This window comes from Xiphias gladius, chromosome 5, assembly GCF_016859285.1.
Source record: "Xiphias gladius isolate SHS-SW01 ecotype Sanya breed wild chromosome 5, ASM1685928v1, whole genome shotgun sequence".
Classification (NCBI taxonomy): Eukaryota; Metazoa; Chordata; class Actinopteri; order Istiophoriformes; family Xiphiidae; genus Xiphias; species Xiphias gladius.
In genome coordinates this window covers 8,213,539-8,237,418 of record NC_053404.1, presented here as the reverse complement: position 1 = coordinate 8,237,418, position 23,880 = coordinate 8,213,539, and the positions used below count along the sequence as shown (strand labels likewise).

The following is a 23,880-nucleotide window of genomic DNA, read 5'->3' as shown; positions in this document are numbered from 1 at the left end:
CTCACTGAAAGCACCTCACTCAAACCTGCCTCTTGTGTGTAGTGAGGGAGGGACAGTAAAACTCTAGGGCCCGCTTGTCTCCCAAGCTTCAACACAGTTAAGGATTAGGGTGTGAGAGTGGTGAATAGGTGACGGTATGATGGCACCACCTCGACAGCCAAGGCCATGGCACCCTTTCAGATGACCGGGATGTGGGCTGCGAAGGGGAATCTGTATTCTCCTCCTTATTGCACTCATCGCTGTCGTTCCCATCCTCCATTTCTCCCCTGGTGGCATCGCCGCCGGAAGGAAGGACATGACAATGTCACCAACAAGCTTTCCTCATGTATAAGGAATTTGTGAAATATTGTTGATTATTTTACTCATATTACCATTGAAGTGTGTCCTTGAAATTTTCTTTTTGTGTGAGAATAAACTGCTCAAAAGGGGGGAAATGTAATGTAAAATTAAAACACTATTCACATTTTACCTTTTATATTAATCTATGGAATGCACTGGTTGTTCAGTCTTCCATTCGAACCTCAGGGATAAAATGATGTCAGGCAGACGGCCGTCATCCCTGCAGCTGTGATGGAACAATTCCTATTTTGTGTGTCTTTTCTCTTTGAACAGTTACACAGCAACCCCTCCCTTCTGTATTCACTAAAGTGTGTAAGTGCCTACTAATTTGTGTGCTCTTTGCTCATTGTCATACATTGCTCATTGCCATTAACTTCTCATTGCTGTGTGACCTCTGATCTCTGTATGCTTGAGACCATCTGCAGATGATTAATTAAACTTACGGAAAGACAAGAGTTGACTCCTAGTACTATATGGAACGGAAAGACTTGTGACTACACAGGTTAACCATGCAGCATAGATTACCATGGTGATAAAAGTCAACCAGCTTCCCGATACCACAGAGCCTGAGATTAACCCAAACATAGCTGGATACCCTACAAATCTCACTTTGTGGTACAGCCCCCAGCTGGACAACAGCCTCAGCAACAACAACAACAACAACACAACACGTTAGATCAAAAATTGATAGGATCTATAGGTGGATTGGTACAAGAGTTAGAGAGTGACAAACAGGGTATCAAAAATGACACAGAAAATGAATAGAGAATCCAAAACATTATTTTGGATGTTTTGGTAGGAAAGAGAATTGGGCAAGAGACTGCAGGTTTAGGTATAGTCTCTATCCAAATTCACTTAGCTGGGGTAATCAAGACCAAAATTCCCAATAGGTACCAGCCCTTCCTCCTCCACAGCAGTGGATGACATGGAGTGAAGCACATGCATAGGGATGCCACAGTGAGTGAAAGTAAGCACCACAGGTAAAAAAAAATCCATTTGATTTAAGTTCCCAATAGTCCATGATAGATATGATGATTGGAGATAAGAGAGTGAAGTTCTGAAAGATGCCGGTGCAAATATTTTTGCGATAAATTCTACAGGCTGGTAGAATTTAAAAGCTGGAAAAGATGTTCAGACTGTTGGAGCATCGGGTATTCCAATAATAGGGAGCTTGTTAGAACCAACAGAAGTGGATGTTAATGGTCAGTCTTTATCACAGGAGTTCATCATGTCTGAAACCTGTCCTGTGTCCCTAAGAGATTTACTTTGCATATTGAATGCAGTAATCTTTTGTACACATTAGACTTTATTCATGTAAGTGCCAGACCACAAGCAACTATAGGCAATTCAGTGTGTGCAACAAATCCTGAAAATTCCACTTTGTACAGTTGGCCTTCACCAAACCATGTTTTACCTGATATTCTCCTATCCACTGAAACAATTTAACACATTGCAAAAATTCCTCCATCCATTGCAGATGTTAAGTTGAATGGTAAGAGTTAACAGCAACTACTGTACATTGTACAGCAGGTTATTTTACGGAAGCACTGCCAACCGATTTCACAAACATAGCTGTTCTACACCTGAACCATGAGTCTCTTTAAAAATACCAAACCTTTGTTTCAGTTACTTAATTCAGTACCTTATGTCTCATTGGCTGTAGTTAGTGCATTTGAACCTAAATATCTGTAACCAACAGTGAAACAGTTACAATCACAATCAGTGAAGTTACAATCAGAGGGGCTGTCCACAAAAACCACTGCACAGGGCAAAATTTCTTTTTACCATCAGAAAAGCAAGAAATATCTTCCTGTTTGACTTATTTTTTTCCAGTTTCAGAACCAGAGCATTTGCCACCATGTGTAGCAGCTGAAGTACCAACTTCTCTGTGGACTATGCACAAGAATAATGTGGGCACTCTGAGTTCTGCAATCCCACATCAAATCAAATTGTGACTGTACCTCAGATTAAACTATCATATTTCTCCAGAGGAAACTGAAGGAATTACATCAATTATTGAGTCACTATACTAATGCTGTGTTGTCTGCACTACCTGCAAATTCAACTGACTACATATTCAACTTACTGGGAAAAAGAAAATGTCATGTTGCTGACTACAATATCTCAACTTGGGTTCCACGGACTTTAAATCTATGGTATACACAAGCACTAATGCATGTAGCTAACAGAAATATTTCATAGGACTGCTGAGTATGTTCACAATCACCAGGCAAAGCAGAACAACCCTGGATTTCATCGTGTTCTAATTGGAGATCAGTGTTATACTTTAATTCCAAGACCTGATGTAAATTTGACCTCTATAAATGAAGAACTATACAAATTGAAAAAGGTTTGTCTAACTGCTCACTCTGATGCTAAAGATTGAATTTCTTGGATTAGAAACCTATTATAGATGTGCATAAGTAAATTGTTTGTTATAATTATTCTCTTCTTACTCTTCTTACTCTGTGTAATCAAATGCATGCAGAAATTGTGTTTTCACGTAGTAACCCCTTAACAAATGGTAATGTTGCAGACTATAGAAATTTCTAAAGCTGAATTGATGAGGAGACTGAAATTGTACACATAAGTCATTACTATTTGTTAACCAGTGTACTGTGTTAAGAACATCATATAGCTTCACTGTATTATACTCTACCAGAGAGTTAGATACTACTGCTGAAATCTGAAATGTACTGTGGTCACTTCTTCATTATTGCTGGTGATAACTTGACATGATCAAATTCAGTCAATCAATCATCAGTCAATCATATGATAATGTCATATTCTTAGCACATAATAATAGTCATATTACTCTATCATCTGATTTTAAGTGATTTAGTTTTTTAATTTGAGTGCATTTGAAATGTTCCTCATTCTGCTTTCTGAGGTGTTGCCTACAGGTACAGCACAGTTAGTATAGTTGGTCACATATGGTCTATTGCAATTGTGGTGCATGTGTGGTGAACTAATGTGCACAAACTATGCTATCCAGCCCATGATCATATACCCACCAAAAGCCTTGAAAATTATCCAATACTACCAACATTTACTGCAGGTTGCAGGATGTCTACTCTGAGCTAACACACTGGGAGCTAGTGCTCAGATCTGTATTTAAAAAAATGGATCCCAAGCAAAGATTGGAAAGAGTTTTAAAGACTAACTTATTTGACTGAGAGATAGTAAGAGATCAGTGTGGCTACCTTTAGCTCCCTGGGCTTTCCATAACTCCCTGTTGTGGTGAATCTCTTGGTGCCATGTAACTTTGAAGCTCTTGAAGTCCACTATGGTCAGAGAGCAGCTGCCATCTGAGCCTGCGCTCTTCACACTGGAATGCTTTCCATCACTGCCACTAATACTGTTGACACTATGGACAAGTACACATGCAAGTTCACAACACAAACACATACACACACAAAACATTAAGTCATAAACATGCACATGTACACTAGCTGTTAATAAGGTGGAACTGTGTGGGGATCAAAGATATGTGTCTGTCTGTTGTCCCTAAAAGTGACACCTTTAATGTTACACTTAATAATTTAATTGAGTATTATTATTATTTATTATTATAAAAGAATGACCATGCTGAAAGGAAAGGATTAACATAGTTAACCATCATGTCCGGTTTCCCCTTAGACATGATGCTTAGAATTTAGGCCTAACAGTTAAGTCCTGGTTCCATCAGATCAGAGAATGTTGTTTCCTTACAGTCTGAGAATCCTTTAGGTGTTTTTTTGCAAACTTTCACCGAGGAAGCTTCTGCTTGGTGACTCTGCCATAAAGCCCAGATTGGTGCAGTGTTGCAGTGATCTCCACATAGGATCTCTTGAACTCAGCCAGAGTGACCATTGGGTTCTTGGTCACCTCTGTTACCAAGGCCCTTCTCCCCAGATTGTTCAGCTTGGCCAGGTGGCCGGCTCTTGGAAGAGTCCTGGTTGTTCCACACTTCTTCTACTGAAAAATTATGGAGGCCACTGCTCTTGAAACCTTCAATGCTAAAATTTTTTTTTTTTTTTTTTTGTAATATTTCCCAGATCTGTGCCTGTCTCTGAGCTCTGTGTGCAGTTCCTTCAACTTCATGGCTTGGTTTTTGCATTGCCAGCTCTGAGACATTATATAGACAGGTGTTTGCCTTTTCTAATCATTGTCAATCAGTTGAATTTACCACAGGGTAAAGGGTCTGGATACTTATGTGTACAATGTGAAATATAACTTTTTCCTTTTTAATAAATTTACAAATATTTCTATTCTGTTTTGCTTTGTCATTATGGAGTATTGAGTATAGATTGATGAGAGATTTTTTTTTTTTTTTGGTTTTAGAATAAGACTAAAACATAACAAAATGTGATAAAATTGAAGGGATCTGAATACTTTCCGAAGAAAGCAGTGTATATATATATATATATATATGTGTGTATATATATATATACACATATATATACAGTATAGACATATAAGCACATTCAGCATTCAGCTGATCGGTGATCGGTGTATTTTACAAGTAATCATGGAGACATTCATCTGTAAAAATGTATTATTATCAAGTATTGCAGTTCTTGATGCATTATGAAGAGACTGGATTACACTTGCATGGGTCTCCGCACTGGTCTGTAGCAGACAGAAAATTGTTTGTCAACCTTTTCTTTTACATAAAATGTAATCAAATAAATATCAAGCATTTTTGTTCTTTCAAGCTCTATTGAGCTGATGAATTTCTTTCTCATAACTCTTTTATGTCGCACCCTGTCTCCTAGAAATTACATTTCAATACAACTAAACTGCAACAGCAAATATATTTTGTAGGAATGTAATTGCAACCGGATTACATTTTCTATAAACATAATTTTCTGAGTTTTGGTTACTCCTAGAGGTAGTATTAAAACAGCAACAGGCAGTAATGGACAGTTTATTTTACTTGATATTTTTCAATACATATTTCCTGTTGTGGTGTGATTATTTAAAGGGCTCTGATAATGAACCATATCAACAGTGGTTGCAGTATTTGTTTACTGACCAATCAGTCATACTGTACATACTATCACTTTACAATAGTTTATACGCTAAAATGTAAACAGTTGCTGTGGAACAAGTGAGGAATAAATCAGGAACGATCTGATAATTAATGAATCATTAATGAGTAGTTCCTGAATAACTCCAAATCAAGCACTATATAGTAGATAATAATTAGTTACTATTGAACAGACTGGGAGATACTATATTAGGTAATGATTTGGTCATAAGTATCTGTGAATCGGAGTAAAGAACACTTTCTTCATAAGTCATTCCTGATTAACTCTGAATCAGACTCTGAGCAGCACACACTAGAAACTCATCCATTACCAATTACTTAATCATTAGTAATGCTTTTTTGTGTGAAGTGACACATTATAGAATAATTACTAAGTAGTTCCTCGTAACTTCATAATTTTCTGACCATTACTTACCCTTTTTTGGTCTGGACCCAAACTACTGGGGACGGGCTATGCGTGCTGCAAGTGCTGTGCGTGCAGGTGAGCCCAACTAAATCTAGTTGGTATTTCTCTACCTCCCGCACCAACTCCGGCTGCTTCCCCCACAGAGAGGTCACATTCCACATCCCTTGAGCTAGGGATTGGTTCTCCCAGGCCCCCGACCCAGCTTGTGCATGGCTCACAGTGCGCCCAAACTCGATGCCTACCCCTCCAGGCGGTGAGCCCACAGGGTGGACACGGACCCCTTTATGATTTTTTTTTTAACTGTAATACATGTCAGGATTATAAACGTCAGTTGCAAAATGTCAGTCAGGAAAAAGGTGTTAAGACTACATTAATGTTAAAGCAATCTACATCTATTTTTGTTACGTTGCAGTTTTATACTACATATTATAAACTAATACTATAGTAGGAAGTATATACTAATCTTCATAGTGAAAAGTCAAGCCAAACTCAGTGTATCAGCAACAATGTGAAAGGTGTAAATAGTCCCACACAAATGTGCAAGAAAATTAACAGTAGAGTGATGGAGATGTCAGTTAAAAACAGTCTTATAAGAGCTTTAATCAGCCAGTTTAAGTGAAATCACTTGTGAGGGTAGACTGTGGGTGTGCAGGGCTTTTAATAATGGAAATGGCTCACCCAAAGTCCTCACCAACTTCTTCTCACGGGACATAATATTATATTTAAGGGTTTGGAGTGGCAGGGCATGATAATATGACACCACAGATTTTGCTGAATTACAGTTCAATAATATGCCTGAGCAAAATGACAGAGACTCTGTGATGGGAAACATGGTGACAGAAACATCTAAGATAACGGTTGTGCCTGATAGGATTTGTTTCTGTTTTCAGGATAACGTCAGTACTGTCTTACAACATGAGTATTAGGAGTGTCACAAAGGACATGACAATCTTGTGTGTTATCACCTAGAGCCCTTGAAGCTGGCCAATCTAGAGCGAGATTCCTCTTCAATAAGTGGTGTCACAATCTTCTCAATCATTTCTGTCAACACGGTGAATGTTGGCTCCACGATGAAGTCAATGAATCCTGCAGGAAAAAGTAACAATGCCAGACTAATATTCACTTGTGCCCTCAGCTTGTCCTCCTCAATACCAGGAAATATTTACATGTCTTCAGGCTGTATTGATAGTTTGACATGAGAGCAAAACCATCTGAGACAGTGTTAGTCAGAGACACAGTAAAACAATGGATTCCATAAGACAGAACTTTGATCTGTGTTGGAAACCTGAACTATACAATGGCTAAACATTACCAGGAGAATCTCATGGACTTAAACGTGTAAAACTGCTTTTGCAAATTTAGTAGATAAAAAAAAACACTATGACCCCCGAGGTCTAATTATAAAGTAAGTGGATTTGTGATGTTGAATATATTGAAGTGAAAACCAAGAGAATCCCACTGAACAGCTTTAGTTGTATTAGTGTTCCTTACCGATCTGGGACTGAGCCACCATTGTGGATTTGCGGTCACAGAGAGGGGAGAAAGGTAGACCCAGCTTGGCTTCTATGTCACCCTGAACACAAATTCAACATTGCATGGTTCACTTACAAAATATTTCATTATATTTTTCTTTTTTTAATATCAAGATGTCAGTAAGTGATTGCTTATTGACCTGTGCTTTTTGGATACCCTAAGCTTACAAACAAAATAATGGAATGTTTAGTTGCCTTAAAGCAAAGGACCAAGACATGACTGAAGAAGGTCTGCAAAGTACTGACCCAAATGAATGACCCAAAACAGCCAGCAGAGACTGCAAATCAAGCCAGTTTTGCACAGAGTTTGGTGTCTACCTGTCTGAAGAATTCCTCCAGCAGGGATGTAGTCCAGTGGTGATGAAGTTCCCAGCGTTTGGCAGGGTGGCTGATGTCAGCAGTGTGCAGCAGCAGGGATAAGGCCTTCGGTTTGTCAATCCTGCAAATACAGTCCAGTAAGTCACTGCTGGGCTGCTGTCAATGACACAACCTGCTGCTCTCCAACCAGGATAGAAAAGTAATTGCTTGTGCTTAACTTTGGAAGCTCGTGATATTCTGCAGTCTGTAAGTAATGAAGGCTTACAATAAGGACCTTCAAGAATAATTCTCTTGAAAGAAACACAAATTATAAAATCAGTTTGCAGGAAAGTGTATAATTTTTCAAGGAGAAACAACAGGACTCAAAATGGATTGTCATGCTGCTAATAGATAGAACTCTACTATCATGTAGAGGTACTGAGTTCGGCTAACTTTTCAACAGCAGTGACCCATATGATGTTGATATACTGTATTGTCTCCACAGTTGCTGACAATATTTAAAAAGGAAAATATGTATAAAACATCATGTTGGAGGTTACGTTTTGTTGCTGCCTTTTACTGCCTCTCACACAATATCACACTCTGTCATATATTATATTTCATATATGTCAGTAAGCAACTGTTTGCTAAAAAAATTGCCATATCAACTTAAAAGGTGAGTGTATGTTAATGTGTTCACAAGTTGTCCCGAAGTGGACAAAAAATACAATTTTGCAGGTGTAAATTATAAAAATAGCATCCCGTTCACTTTGCCATTTAAGTTAACATGAAAGTGATCTCAGACTTTTGAACCCCACTGTATATTTTTCTGTTTCAGTAATATTACAGAAATGTTGCAATTGAAACTCATATGAAGGTATAGGGAATTGATTTTCAAAATAACAAAAACATCACATTAAACTTTTAGGAATTACAGCCATTGTTATACATAGTTCTTCATTTTCAGAGGCTCAAAAGTATTTGGACAAACAAACATATTTATAAATATAATGATTACTTTTAATACTTGGTTGAAAATCTTTTGCAGTCAATGACTGCCTGAAGTCTGGAACCCATGGACATCACCAAATGCTGAGTTTCCTCCCTTGAGATGCTTTGCCAGGCCTTTACTGAAGCCACCTTTAATTCCTGCTTGTTTGTGGGTCTTTCTGCCTTCAATTTTGTCTACAGTATGTGAAAAGCATGCTCAGTTGGGTTGAGGTCAGGTGACTGACTTGGCTATTGAAGAATATTTCATTTCTTTGCCTTGAGAAGCTCTTGCATTGCTTTAGCAGACTGTTTTGGGTCATTATCCCTGTGTACTGTGAACCATCTTATCAGTTTTACAGCATTGGGCTGAGCCCGAGCATATAGTATAGCCCTATACACTTCAGAATTTATCCTACTGCTTCTATCAGCAGTCACATCATCAATAAACACCAGTGGCCAAGTTTCATTGGCAGCCATGCTGTAGCACTGCCTCCACCATGTTTGACAGATGATGTGGTAATCTTTGGATCATGAGTCGTTTACTGTTCTCTACCATTCATTCTGGTATATTCCTTCTTTTTAAGAATGTCCCAAATTGTTGATTTAGCTACTCCTAAAGTTTCGGCCATCTGTCTAATAGGTTTGTTTTGTTTTTTCAGCGTAATGATTGCCTCCTTCATTTCCATTGACACCTCTTTGGACTGCATATTGAGAGTTCCCATGAACAGCTACCAAATGCAAATTCAACACTTGGAATCACCCTTGGCCATAAAACTGATTTGGACAATTGTCCAACTACATTTGAGCCTCTGAAAATGAGAGACAAATATAAAAATTGGTGTAATTCCTAAACGGATATTGCAATATTTTTGTTAAACCCTTTGAATTAAAGCTGATAGTCTGCACTTCAATCACATCTTGTTGGCTTTGTTTCAAATCCATTGTGGTAGTGTACAGAGGCAAAAATTACAAAAATTGTGTCACCTTCCAAATATTTACCTAAATGTAAATTTGTGCACAAGGGCCTTGTCAGGTTGAAACAGGAAAGGACCAAACACAAACTGTTGATACAAAGTTGGAATGCTGGAGCAATAAGATTTCCTTTCATTGTAATTAAGGCACATCGTACAGTAAGGTTACAGTACATTGGCGATAAAATGTATGACAAAAATGGTCCCCAGTACATATACACATACCCGCCCGCATTAGAACTATGGGGCCAAAACCAGAAAAAGCAGACCCAAACCAAAAGGCAAAAGTTATGTGGCTAGTGTATCTGTTTCGTCATTAAGAAATCTAGTTATATTTCACTTTTACAGCCACAGTTATGCCATCATTTACTCATCATCATCTACTTCTGGTTTGCATAATCAGTTCTCTCACCAATCTTTCACACATGCCAGCTGAAAACAATAACTTGTTAATCACGTGGTGTTTTATTGAATTCCTAAAGCAAGTCTTGGAGGAGGTTTAGACTATCCTCTGTAAGCTACAGCAGAAAAAAACAGACAGCCATGCTGAATAATGTATTTTACAGAATAAATATGTTTCCTAAATGGCATACAGTTTTGTTTTTCATCATTGAATCAACAAGGAACTCCAAGGCAGGGACAACTTTCACTCAGCTAGTGGCAAAAGTCAGTACAAATTAAATCAGATTGTATTCAGTTAAAATAAGATTGCTACGAAATATTCACTTGCTATACTACAATTTTTTTTTACCTGTACTAATATCTGAAATAATTATACACGTACATAAACCCATCTTTGCCTCATGTTTTGATAGTGTCAGCATCCCCACTGAGGTTTTGGGATTTGTGAAGGATCTGAGAGGCCTTTTTACAACTTGGGTGAATGTCAACAAAAATTACACAGACTCAGTGAAATCCCCTACTCACGCCTCAGGCTGCAGCAAGAGGCTTTTCATGCCTTTGATCAGCTGGAAGTGGCAAGACATATCAGTGGCTAGCACCATCTCCACTACCAGATTCCGCAGTTCTCTGAAAGAGTGAATCAGAATGAAATATCTGAACAACTATTAGATGGATTGCCATGAAAATTCATGTACCCTTCTGAATTAATTGAAATAATTGTGGTCTTTGGTGATTCCTTAACCTCTCAGCTAGCACCATTATCTGGTCAAAATTTCAAGTTGTTCAACACTTTGGTTTATGACCAATTACCTGTGAAAATAATGACACCTTGACCTGAGCTGTACTTTAAAACATTACTTGCTAAGCATATTAACATTGTCATTGTGACCATGTTAGCATGCTGATGTCTGCATTTAGCTCAAAATACTGCTGTACAGGTGAGGGAATATATTTCTTTAATAATTCCATTAGTTGGGTGTGGCAGCCTCACAGAGCGAACACTATGATTCTTAAGTGTTGTTGTTTTATAGCCAGTAAAAAGATAAAATATGGAGACTGTCTTTTCTCACCTCCAGTCATCTTTGGAAAGATTAGAGAGGATGTTAATTTCATCACCATCCTGCAGAAGGCGATAGGCAGCACTGACATGGTGGTTCTCCAGAACAGCTCTGTCATTGTACAACATGGCTATGTCTGACCTGCAAATCAAACACAGCTACGTACATCATAAGGCACAGCTTTAAAAAAGATAATAATAATAATAATAATAATAATGTATGAAAAAGGATCGGTGATGAAAAATCAGATCTTAAAGATATGAAACACCCTCCAGTTTCAGCATTTTTGCAAATGTGTTTTATTTACTTGAAGGGTGTGCAAAATAATTTGCAGCTTTTAAGTACCCTCCATAGTTACCCCCCATATGCCTTTTCACTTTCTAATCATTTAGGCTTATTCTATGCTGTCCTTAACGACCTCAGAGACTGCAGTGATTTTAATTATACAAATTACGCTGTGTGGAAATTACCTGGTCTGAATATGGAAGTTATTGGTGGTTCCTGTATGTTCATAGTCATGGATGGCAGCTGCAAAGATTATGGCAAAGATCTCCAACTCAGTTAGCCAGTGCTGAGAGAAAAACAGACAGAGAGAGGGCAAGAGAGAAAGAGAGAGAGAGAGAGGGAGAAACACAGAAGACATAAACAGGTCAAACTTAAGGAAAATGGGTTACCAGGGGTCACTCAAGATAGAGTATACGCTGAAACGTCATACAGGTTTAAGTTTTTAGAGAAGTTTAAATCCATGATTTTGTCTTTTTTTACTTAGTCTGTTCTTGTTTGCTGTGAAGCAAACTCTGTGGCGTTTGCTATCACAACTCCACAGAGTGTAAGCTCCAAAAACAATGAATCCTTTCTTTCCCATAAAGAAACTTGGTGGACAATCCCTGCCTGGTAAGCATCTATAATTTTCACCCATCAAGTTTGTCATACAGGCTTTTTTTTAACTTAAGCTCCTCCAGAACCACAAACAACATTATACAACTGTTTTGGCAGGCTGAGTAGTACTAATCATGACTAGTAAACAAGGGACCTTTAATTGTAAAATTGGTGGTTTCTTAACATGAATTTCTAGCTGTGACTTACTGGCTGAATGTTAGAGATAAAAGGACCATTGCTTTTGGGTTTCAAGTTGTGAAAGGCTGTATGTGCTGAGTGATTTTAGGCACTCTTTGACACTTAGGCCTGTTCAAACTCTTTTAAATTATTAGAAAAATTGTAGTACTCACTGAGAAAATTAGCATTTTTTTCACTTTTTTTCACTTTTTGTTTTCCAATTTGCATTTTGCATCAGCATTAACCTAATACCAGACTTACCATCATGCCAGTCTTGAAGAGCAGGTAATGAATAGTCTGTGTGACATCAGCAGCATGGATGAGGTTGTGGTAGGGGTTCTTGTGTTTGCTGTAGCCGACCTCTAACGAGTCCACAAATGATATGAGAGCAGAAATAGGGACCTGACATAGAGGCAACACAACAAAGAAGTATGATGACAAATATGACTTTTTCTGAGACCATATATATATATATATATATATATATATATATATATATATATATAAATGTTGTGGCTGATCGATAATTAGCAAAATTTGATGCAGCAGAACCAGACATACCTTTTTTATCCCATGCATTCTTCTTTTGTGTCAAAATCTGGTGCCTACATTACCCACAATGCAAATCAGCCAGTAACAGTTTGGTTGGTGATTTAGGTGTGTTATGCTAATAACGTCTAATGTAGCCTCGAGCCACTACCTCAGAAGTGACTTAACTTGGGGATATTTATCAAACTTCACACAGCTCCTTCTGGAGACACAAAAGGCTATATGCATCTTTTTTTCACATATACAGTAGTACACCCTAGCACTGGGTGGAACCCCCCTTCAATGTTTGTGTCCTCTGCTATTACTTGTAAATTTTAAAAGAGCAGAGTGGTGGAATGCTAAATTGAAATGGAACAATACATACTGTACATGATGACATATAATCACACATAATCCAAGGTTACTGATAAAAGCAATGGAAGTGGTTTGTTTGTTGGCATACCTTGAACCGATTGATCAAGTTGTATCTGGTGAGTAGCTCATAGAAGACAAATTTCAGAGCGTGGTCTCCACTAGCATCATTCAGGGCAAAAACATCAAAGGACCACATGTCTACATGCTAGAATTGATAGATACAAACAATTTTCATTACCAAATGAATATCAACAAATTAATTCATCTGCTCATTGCTATGGTACCTAGTTTTTTTGAAGGTATCAAAGGTGAAGGTAACATTTCAGTTCAAGAACTGGAAACAAGATAGCAGCGTGTGGGCATTTTTTCATTTTTCTATTGTTACCCTGCACCTGCAAATAATTTATAGCCTCCTAATGGTTGCCTTATCATAGAATAAAATATATCAATAATAAATAAAGTGCTGCTAATAGCTTTCATCTTAACCTCTGACATTTCCTGGTTGAAGTGCGTCATGCTGCTGTGTTCTTCCACACCAATTCATGCACCCCTTACTATATGTAGATCAAGCTATGATGTTCCAACAAGGTGTTGCTCTAACTTAACTTGCACACATAAGTGGTGTGGTCTTGTTAGTAAAATGCATTTATTGTGACTTAGCTTCCCTGGGGTCAGCGTCACTACACCTTCTGGCCTTTACCAATCCACAATCTCCATTAAACCCTTGGTACATTCCCTAATTATCAAACATTCATTATGTCCCACCCTTCAACTTCAACCTATTTTCATCACTCCATTGTAGACCCTCACTCAGCTGTCAATTAAATAATGGCTTGATGGATGATTGATGAATGAATTAAGATTTTTAAAACTTAGCATGTGAATGGCATTACAAACTATGAAAAAATTAACAAAAAAATACACGTCAGTGAATTTGCATATTCTGAAGGGATGAAAGAGATCTGAAATATCATCTCAAGCAATTTGTATATGAATCTGTTACAATTTTTTCACCATGCACAGACAAACAGAAACACACAATAATACCTTGAGCAGAGTAATGACATTCCGGGGATAACTGAAACCAGCCATGTTGGAGGTTCGTCTGTAAATCCTTTCACAGACACAAAGACACATACCACAACACAATGTCAAAACAAGCCAACACACACTGAATGCTTCACTGGCTAGTATGGTAAGAATTATAATCCTATCCTAGTTCCTAATGTAGGTGTCAGTTTTCAAAGACACCTAGGCGCTAGGAACATATGCAATAATTGGTTTTGGAATAGAAATATTGTTTATTCGGAGCTCATGATGCACTTGGTCTGGATGTATTGAAGTTGACAGTGTCATTCAGTGTCGTTTCCCACTAATGACTGCAGAGGGAAGACTAGACCAGAGTTTGATTACAAGATTACCGTCTCAGTTCCGAGAAGCAAGTTTGAGCCACTATCTCCTCTCTCCCGTTTCTACATTAATGATGTACCTGTGTGTACTGAGTCTAGACAGCATCACCAAAATTTAGGGAAAAATCCACACACCATTCCCCATAAGCTTATCTTAAGCAAGGATAAATTTTCCCCTCAAATGTAACCAGAGAAGGAAATCTTTCTGAAATATCGCAAAAATAAGTGTGTAACTCCAGTGTCTTAATGTTGATTAAAACTCTCCTTACTTAAAACCAACAGTATGTCACGATGCAAGACTGTCCTCCCATGAAAATTGACAGAATCAGCCATTTGAAGAGACGAAGATGACCTATGTTTATGTTTTACTGATCTCTAGTACCTATGTTAGTCATGACTCTTGTATGTCAAAACTTTGTAGGGTGTAGGATGTTTGCATTTGATAAGCAAACTTAATTTCTAGCTAAGTGCAGCAAGCAGCAGAAGGCCAAAAATGCCCTTTAGACACAACAGCAGATTTCAGAAGAGAAAGGTGAAAAAAGAGCTGGAGGGTATGGTTGCCAAGCTACCAAAACTATAGTACTTTTAAAAAAAATAGGTGTCCACCAGTGAACACTCTTGCTGTACCCAGTCTGACTAGCATTAGAAAACATTACACATATCACCCAGGTCTCCAAACTTGAAAAGATGCTTATTGTGGATCAACATTCAACCATATCTACATTCAGTGACGTTTGCACTGCCCTGCTATTGTTGATGACATTACCTGTCACTGTCGTAGCAGCCGGGATATCCTTTTCAAAGGTAAAACTAATTAAAAACTACTTGCACCATGGCAGAAGAGAGATTGAACGGACAAGCAGTTATATCCATTTGGAACATCAGAAATAGGGAGTATAATTTAAAGGAGATTTTAAATGTCCTTTAAGGATTGTGCACAGCACAAAGCTTGTCAGATACCAATTAAATAAAATTAGGTGAGTAAGCTATAAATTTGTTTTGGTGAGGGGCGTGTTTTCTGATCGGTTGTTGTGCCAGCTTCTAACAATATCTGTTGACTTGGGTTGCTGCTAGTACAGTATGTATTTTTTAAAATGTGAAACATGCTTTCTGTATCACAATTGGGTCCATCACAATCGCCCCATCAACATGGTTCTTCCATGTCTCTTCCATGAGATGGGTGGCTACCATTGCATTCCTCGTAAACCACACCATTCAGCAGCAGAATCTTGCAGTGTGGGTCATCAGAACTTCAAAGGGTTGACAAGTGGGCACCCCCTCTTCCCTAGTGTTTCATCTAATTAAGCCCACAAAACCTCCAGGAGGCTCAACAGCAAAGCCTATTGCCCTGTCAGCCCCTCAGGTCCCACAACCACTCAGCTCTGCTGCACATCCACTCCACTGAGTGATTACTATTGTTCGTTTAGCCACAAGTCATCGTCTGGCTTGCTTGGGTATCCAAGCCATGACTGTCTTTTGCACTGGACCACTAATCCCAAGAATGACAAAGGCTCTCCAGAGGGACTGACCTGGAAATCCCCTACAACCCACTTCCTTTTTTTAATTTTTTTTATTTGCAAGACAAAAGACAGTGAGTGCGTGAGTGTGCACGCGCCTGCCTGTGTCCCACAAACAGCAATACCAATATTACTTTTGACACCTCTCTACAAAATAATACAATACTTATTATTACTACCACCATCGCCTCGTGCCCCGCAGTCTGTCGAGGCAATTCAAGTCAGACCTGCAAGTCTATGGGTGCAAGTCTCACGTTGAAAGAAGCACAGACATTGGAAAACATTCCACCAAGGCTGAAATGTTTTTGAGGGGTATTGGTTAACCTAGCCTAGCATAAACCCTGGATTTGGGGTTGAGTGAACCTGTTGCAACCAACCCCTCATTTTGGGTTAAGTGTCATTTTTGGTATCTGACATGTGACATGACCATTGTACACTTCCTCTGAAAATGTCATTTACATAACTTTTACTGTGTATAAAAAAAACCCTGAGGGATTACGATAGGGTTCCTAGCACCACTGGTTCTGGGAGCCATGCGCCCCCAGCCCCCTCATGGTTGGACCCCTTAAACAAAATAAAAATCTGAGTGATTACAATAGGGTTCTAAGCACTGCTGGTACTGGGAGCCAAGCTGCTTTGTATGTCCAGCCCCCTCGGGCTTGGACACTAATCACGAAATGGTAATATAGTCAGTAACAGCATTCAACAGTGAATAAATAAATGAGACATACAGAAAACATAAATAAGCAAGAACAAAGTTAATATAAAAGATAAAGAAAAAAAGAATTTTGTTGTTGCTGTGTGTGGACGTGCACTTACAATACTGTAGTAATACAGAATTATAGCTGCAAGTTCAGTTTGCAGCTTCTAACCTTTTTGTGCTCAACAGAAAGAAGAAGCTCAGTCACACAAAATTAAAGCCGCGAGCGGCAACGAGCGGTTTTCAGGCTTGACAAAGCCAAGCAAAGTCACTTCAGCCAGTTTAATTCTGTTTAAAGGAGTATGACCAATCACACACTTGTTTCTACATCACAATGTATGCAGAAAAAAAAATCTACACTGAACAAAGTGTCCATATAGTAAATAACATCTTATCTTGTCCACCATATAGTAAAGGCATTGGGAAGCTAATTGATGAAAAAATCTACTCAAGTGCTATTTATTAATGTTTTCCTCCAAAAAGAGTTAGCAAAAGTAAATACTTTGACTGGATTTATTGACAGGTTTATGAAAAGCAAAAAAAGGCTAATGCACAGGAAGGTGTTATTATGATGCTAATCCATTTTTTGCCCTGTTTGAGCTACAGTTGATCCAGGTTGTGTGGTATGTTTGATTTATTGTTATCTTCACAAGTGTATAACATTAGTATTAAGCCTATTTAATTTTCTGTAAGACTAGTCAAGGGATTGGAAAAATAGATTGAACCAGTGAAAAATTCTTTAAACAAAATAATGATACCATGAATATTCTCAGCCTTGATCATCAAATTGGCCAATAACTCTGTGGCTAAAATAAATAACAAGGGAGATACTGGACAACTGTACCTAATTCCTTTTGAGATTTACAAACATGCTGTTGGACCAGTTTAAGAAAGCCTAGCTGTTAATGTCATTATAAAACCTTCTGACTACATTACAGCAGAATTAATTGTAATCAAGCATATCAAAGACTACTTGTGTATGATTATGAATATGCCTGCCTTTAACAAAAGCTGACTAGGATTTCCCAATAATCTTAAATGCTCATGTTGGAAAATTTACACTCAGATGTGGGCAGTATTTCGCTTACATGTAATCTAAATACATATTACAATTTCTTTTTAATAAAATGAAAAATTGTTCCCTTGCTACATGGATTCAGTTCTCTTAGTTCAGTAATGTGACCACAAATGTTGTCCACTTGAGTCCAGCAAGTTACATTTGACTCCCAGTGTTTCTAGCGGTTTCCTCCATTTCTGCAGAAAACAGGACTCCTTCCATCTATATAATATCCTAGTTTTTCACTTATCCCCCCAAAGTCGCAACCTCAGGAATGAACGGTTTTACGTGGAAATAGAAAGAGGGTCATCCCTGAAAAGATTATAGGGGATGATTCATTGACATTTTTGCTGGACCAACAGGCAGAATTCATGACGCCAGGATGTTGAGGGCCTCTGACCTCTACACAACTTGGCAGGAGAAGATGGGAGAGTTCAGCTTGCTGGGAGACAGTGCCTACACTGGACAGGCCTTCCCATTTGTCATCACTCCTAAGCATGACAATGGGGCTCTTATTGAAGTAGACCAGCTGCAGATCTTCAAGATCAGCTGGGGGAGAGTGGTTGTTGAGCAAGGGGATGAATAAGGGAGGATGAAGAGAAAGTGGAGGCGTCTTTGAGATCTGCAGAACATCTGGATTCATGCTGTGATGATGATCACAATGGCAGCCTTTTTTCTACAGAGATATGTCAGGAACACTGAAATGGCTACCAAAGGGAGGGAGATGAAAACAAGTAGACTAGCATAACCTGGCATTTTCAGAAAATGCCAGGTTATGAGATGCTGTACTCTGCTCTTTCTGAAACTGTAGCAGTGCTCACCTATATTACAATAATCCCAGCCAAAATATAAGGGTTTCAGGTTTCTAAGTAGCCACGGTGGAAGAAGTATTCAGAGGTTTTACTTTAGTTGTAAAAGTAGTAGTAATATCACACTGTAAAAATACTCCATTACAAGTCCTGCAATGAAAGTGTTACTTAAGTAAAAGTATGAAAGTTTAATTAGGAAACTGTACATAAAGTACTAAAAGTAAAAGTACTGGCTGTGGAAAAATGCCCTGTGAGGCTTGAACTATTGTTCTGTATATCATTACATTCTTATTACTCATGCATTAATATAAAAGCAGTATTTTACTATTGTGATTGATGGAAGTTGAGCCCAACTATTACATACCAGGCTGCAACTAATGATTATTTTCATTATGGATTAATCTGCTGATTTTTTTCTCAATTAATTGAGCTGCTGTTATGATTGTTTGTACATTCTGTGTACAAGAAAGTCTTTTCCTCAATTAACTGTTTCAACTTTTATTTATAGATACAATGTCCAAAAAAGTGACAAATTACATACTTATACTTGCAAAATGTATAAAAATGTCAAGTATTATTAGGACACATCAACAAAAAAATCTTCAAATGACACTGTAACCATTGTGCAACAACTTCAAAATACTGTAACACATGTAACAGACATTACAGCTTGTATTGAGAGCTTCAAATTAATAATTTACAAAAATGTAACATTTTTCCATTGAACATTACAAACTTCTTCAAATGGCAGATGACAGCTTTAGTTATCAGAGACTCAAAACCCTGCTGACCAGACTTCAGTTGCGCTGGAGTCTCCTCGTGGTGCCGCCAACTGGCTTCTTCTGAGTGTCGCAGGTATTGCATCAACTCTCCATCCACCCTTCTACGTTTATGAGGAGGTGTCAGTGTGGTAGATGGTTCTGATGCTGGGCTTGATGCAATGTCAGCGAATGCTGTGACACTGTTACAATGTCCTAGTATTTCAGGACTGTCCCAACAACAGGGAAGACCACAACATGTTGTCTTCCCAGATGGTCATCCATCTAAAACTGGAAGCATATGGTTCCCTTCCCTGTAGTTTTATAATTATATCTTTATATCTTTCACTTTTTTGTATGCATCAACATACAGACTGCTCCTTTTCCTGGCCACCTTATCAGGGCAAAAAGACTGCATGAAATGTCTGCCCAACTTTTCTGCAGCTTCTTTCTATAGAGCTGTTTTTTATTGGCTTTGGCAGATTTAAGCTGTGCATTCAGGTCTTTTTCTGAGTTTTTTGGAGAACTTTGCCATCAGTCTTGATGTGTTGCCACATCAGGTTGACCAAAGTGTTTGGTGATGGTGATGGGCTGGATGCGGTATCAGTGTTATCCTGGTAGCTTCCTAAAACACACATAAAAGTAACAGGTTAGCATGCACAGCATTATTAAGGGTTCAAATCCCAGGGGGCTGGGGGCCACATATGCAAACCAGCGTGGCTCCCAGTACCAGCGGTGCTGGAAACCCTTTTGTAATTGCTAAGATTTTTATTACTTTTCTTTTTTATTCTTCCATTGTTAACAACAGTTTAGCTCAACCCCAAATCCGGGATAACCAAGCTCTCAGGAATACCCCACTGGAAAAACCCTCAGAAACATTCCATCCTTGTTGGAATGGTTTACAGTGTGTGTGCCTGCAGGTCTGATTTGCTTCGACTCGATGGGCTGCCAGGTGCAAATTGCGCAGGGGGCTTGGACTCCATTAACACCTGCATGCAGGTCTAGTTTTTTTTTTTTTTTTTTTTTTTTTTATTCCATTGGTAAATGTGGTACTCCAGTATACACCATAAAAGTAATGTGAGTGAAATATTCAGGGCAGGGATAGAATTGTGCACACATCATACACCAAAAGTGACACATCCACCAGCAGGTGGCGCTATAATCAAGGTCAGTGCAATAGTACATCATACATTCAAAAACCTTACTTCCATACTTGCACACATTCCCTGGATTTAGCAGAATCTTGTGATATAGGCTCTGCCCATTTCCGACAATCAATTATTTTTTTGCAAAATTGCGGAAAATGTGAAACCTACTTTTTCGAATTTCTCCTAGGTTGTGGGTCCGATCTGCATGAAACTATGCATATAGAATCTCTCAATGCTCATGATAAAAAGTTATTAAAGAATTTTGATAAACCAAAAAATGTGCAAGTTATAAAGGAAAAACTTCCTACACATTGAAGTCAAAACAGGAAGAGTTGCATATCTTGGCAACAATCACTCCTATATGTTCAACTTAGGATCTGTGCAAAATCCGATGCAAATCCGGTAATAGGTCGCACTTTTTTGCAAAATCATGAAATATGCTAAAATTATTTCTCTAAACTACTCTTTAGCTGTAAGTACAAACTGCATGACAATTTGCATATATCATTTATGTACTCTAATGATCATATGTTATTAAATTAGTTTTGATACTCATAAAAAATGAAAAGGTTATAAAGAAAAAACTTGTTCTCATACAAGGAAGTGATATCTGATCTTTACATAGGTCTGTCCAGCTAGCACAAAACTTGGTCCAGTAGTTTGCTGTTCCAGACAAAGGTTCTGTGCAAAATTTGGTGCATATTGGCCGCCAGGTGGCCCTTTTACACAAAGTTGAAAACATACTTTTTCAAACTTATTTTAGGTTGAAATCCAATCTGCATCAATTGTCACACATAGCGTCTAAGGACCTTCATTATTGTCTGATCACTTACCCCAAAACTTGGGGCAAGTCACAAAGGGTTCACTTGATCCCAAGTCCAGGGTTTATGCCACAGTGCTTTCTGGAATGCCCCTCAGAAACATTCCAACCATGGTGAAAGGTTTTCCAATGTCTTTTGTGCTCTCAACCTGAGACTTACACTTGGGGGCTTGAATGTCTAACTTGCATCGCCTCCAGGGGCAAGCGATTGTGAATTGCACGGGGGGGTGTTAATACCTGCCTGCAGGTCTAGTTAACACTTTGGCTATTTTTATTATTATGATTATCATTATTATCAAACCTGTTATGGTGTGAAAGTCTCCAGCTTAAACCAGGGTTGTCATGATTGTTGGTCCTCATTCATATAGTATGTGGTGGGGTCTGCTGCCTTCTGGTATAAGGGACTGGGGAATGGAGTGCTCCTCTGGGGATCCATTGTCCATGTTCACGTCCAAATAGACTCCATGATAGAGCTCTGGGATAGTTAATACACTCACTCATTTACTCAATTCATTTATTTGAAAAAATATTTTGGAACAGTACCTCTCCATGTTCAAACATCTGTCACAGATAAATTGTACACTATTTCAAAACATTTCCACATAAATAGGTAACTAATGACCTAAGAGTAATGATAAAACCACAACTGATTTGACATTCCATTACCAGTAATTTAGAGCGAATCTAAACAAAACATGTCCCACCTTAGTTGATCTCAATCTATTTAAAAAAAAAAAAAAAAACTTTTAAATTGGAATTTCCACTTCCAATTCATCTCACGGAGTGGAGGAAGTGGGGTATGCTCTAGCCAGGTAGCCATTAATTGTTAGCAATATCAGTTCTAGCCATTCTCAGCAATACCAGTTTTTTAACAAGGAATTACGCGGTACACAAACTCAGTAGCAACATGTCTACAGATAGAAGTTGGACAGTACTGTGTGTATGACTGATATAATGAAACACAAATAAGACAAAAGTGCTAATAAACAGTATATTACTACAGCTGTCACTTACTGTTGATGTACAGAGCAGCCATCTTGGATTTTGAGGTCAGGGTTTGTGAGGTTCATTTGACTTTTTGAGTCAGAAATCCAACATCAAGGGGTTTTCCAGTTGAAATTTCCATCTGGGAACTCGGAAATTCCACCTTCAAATGCAACGCACCATTATACCTGGCGACCTGGATTGGCTATGGGAGCCTTGGTATTATAATATTTATTCACAATTTTACATTTTATATTACTATATGTTTTTATTATTTTTATTCATTTTACTCTTGTGTGTATTGGTGTTTTGTATGTGTAAAGCTACTGGATGCCTAAATTTCCCTCAGGATCAATAAAGTATCTATTTATCTAACAAAAGGGCTACAGACATGGGACCAACTGTTATAGAGAGCCCTTGACCTCATGTGAGTATAGTCAACAGCTGGGGCCAGTACAAATATGGGTAAAATGTGGTTAAAATTAATTTTCAATTACAAAAATGTATTAACCATCCCCTTAAACTCCTGAGTTTACAATTAATTCAGTATTTACAACTTCCAATTCTAAGAAAAACACTAAAATTTTTTAGAAACTACAATTCTCCTAAAGCCAACTATGGTGCTGGTACAAATCAGCACCATAGTTGTAGTTCTTGTGCTTAGAGTCGTAAAAAGATGTATCTACTAAATATATCAAATATCTGGTACAGACGAACAAGTAATTACACTGCTCAAGATGATTTATGTCAAGAAAAAGTAAAGATGTTGGTTTATTTCAGATATTTTTAAGTATTTTCTAACTCTCAACATGGTGACAATGAGGAATTCCAGGTGGACATACATCATGCAGGTATTCCTCCCCTGTGAAAAACAGTTCTATTTTTATGGTGATTGTAATACCAATATTTGGGACTTTTGGTACGTAAACATTGCTTCTAACAACGATTAAACTTTAATGACATTATACAAAGCCTTTTATCGATCCTACACACTAGGAAAGAAAAGCTCAATTTCTGTGGCGGACTGATTTGTATACCCAATCAAAGAAGGCTGTTGTGTCACGTGTCACTCGCTTGATACCTCAATCACCCTGCTCTTCTAAGGTAAGAAATGGTGTAATAAGTGATATCCTGAAACTTTATAATTCATTAATCGATTGCAAAACACCAATGATTCAGCTAAATCATTATTCAAATGCTGTTCGCTCAAAACAAACATAGCTAGCAAGAAAAAAATTTAAGCTAACGCTAGCTTGTTATTTGGCGGCAGTTAGCCCCAGGCCACAGCTTTTCCCGTACAATATCAGTGATAGGCATACAATGCCTAGAATGCCAAATTCGTTTCCACCTCAAGCTGGCAAAGATTAACCTAGTTTGATGTTTGGTTGGCCTGTGATTACATACTAGTGTAAAGACAGCTAGCTATCCAGATGGTAGAGTATTATGCATTTAATTGGCTACATATAGTAGGGGACTATCTATGTTCACTGATTACTGATTACTTACAATCAGTATTAATAATGTTTTACCAAGTGATCATAAGAAAACACAGATAAATACTTAATAATAACAATACTTTATTTAACTTTTAAATTTATTTACTTTGTTTAACTTTATTATAACAGTAATTTATTCAAATATATTTGAAAAAGTACTTTGTTTAACTTTATCATAACAGTACATTATTTAACT

General features: G+C 38.0%; 1 protein-coding gene across 1 annotated transcript in view; it reads right to left on the bottom strand.

Moving 5' to 3' along the window:
• The window catches only part of pde1ca (phosphodiesterase 1C, calmodulin-dependent a), a 57,490-nt gene that overhangs the window by 10,418 nt on the left and 23,192 nt on the right, over positions 1 to 23,880 (bottom strand). The window contains exons 6-15 of the mRNA XM_040127583.1: positions 14,034 to 14,100; positions 13,075 to 13,191; positions 12,345 to 12,485; positions 11,498 to 11,598; positions 11,040 to 11,168; positions 10,495 to 10,596; positions 7,628 to 7,748; positions 7,269 to 7,350; positions 6,743 to 6,863; positions 3,543 to 3,706 (exon numbers count right to left, since the gene is read on the bottom strand). Coding sequence (XP_039983517.1) covers positions 3,543 to 3,706; positions 6,743 to 6,863; positions 7,269 to 7,350; positions 7,628 to 7,748; positions 10,495 to 10,596; positions 11,040 to 11,168; positions 11,498 to 11,598; positions 12,345 to 12,485; positions 13,075 to 13,191; positions 14,034 to 14,100 — 1,145 coding nt within the window. The remainder of the gene's footprint in view (positions 1 to 3,542; positions 3,707 to 6,742; positions 6,864 to 7,268; positions 7,351 to 7,627; positions 7,749 to 10,494; positions 10,597 to 11,039; positions 11,169 to 11,497; positions 11,599 to 12,344; positions 12,486 to 13,074; positions 13,192 to 14,033; positions 14,101 to 23,880) is intronic.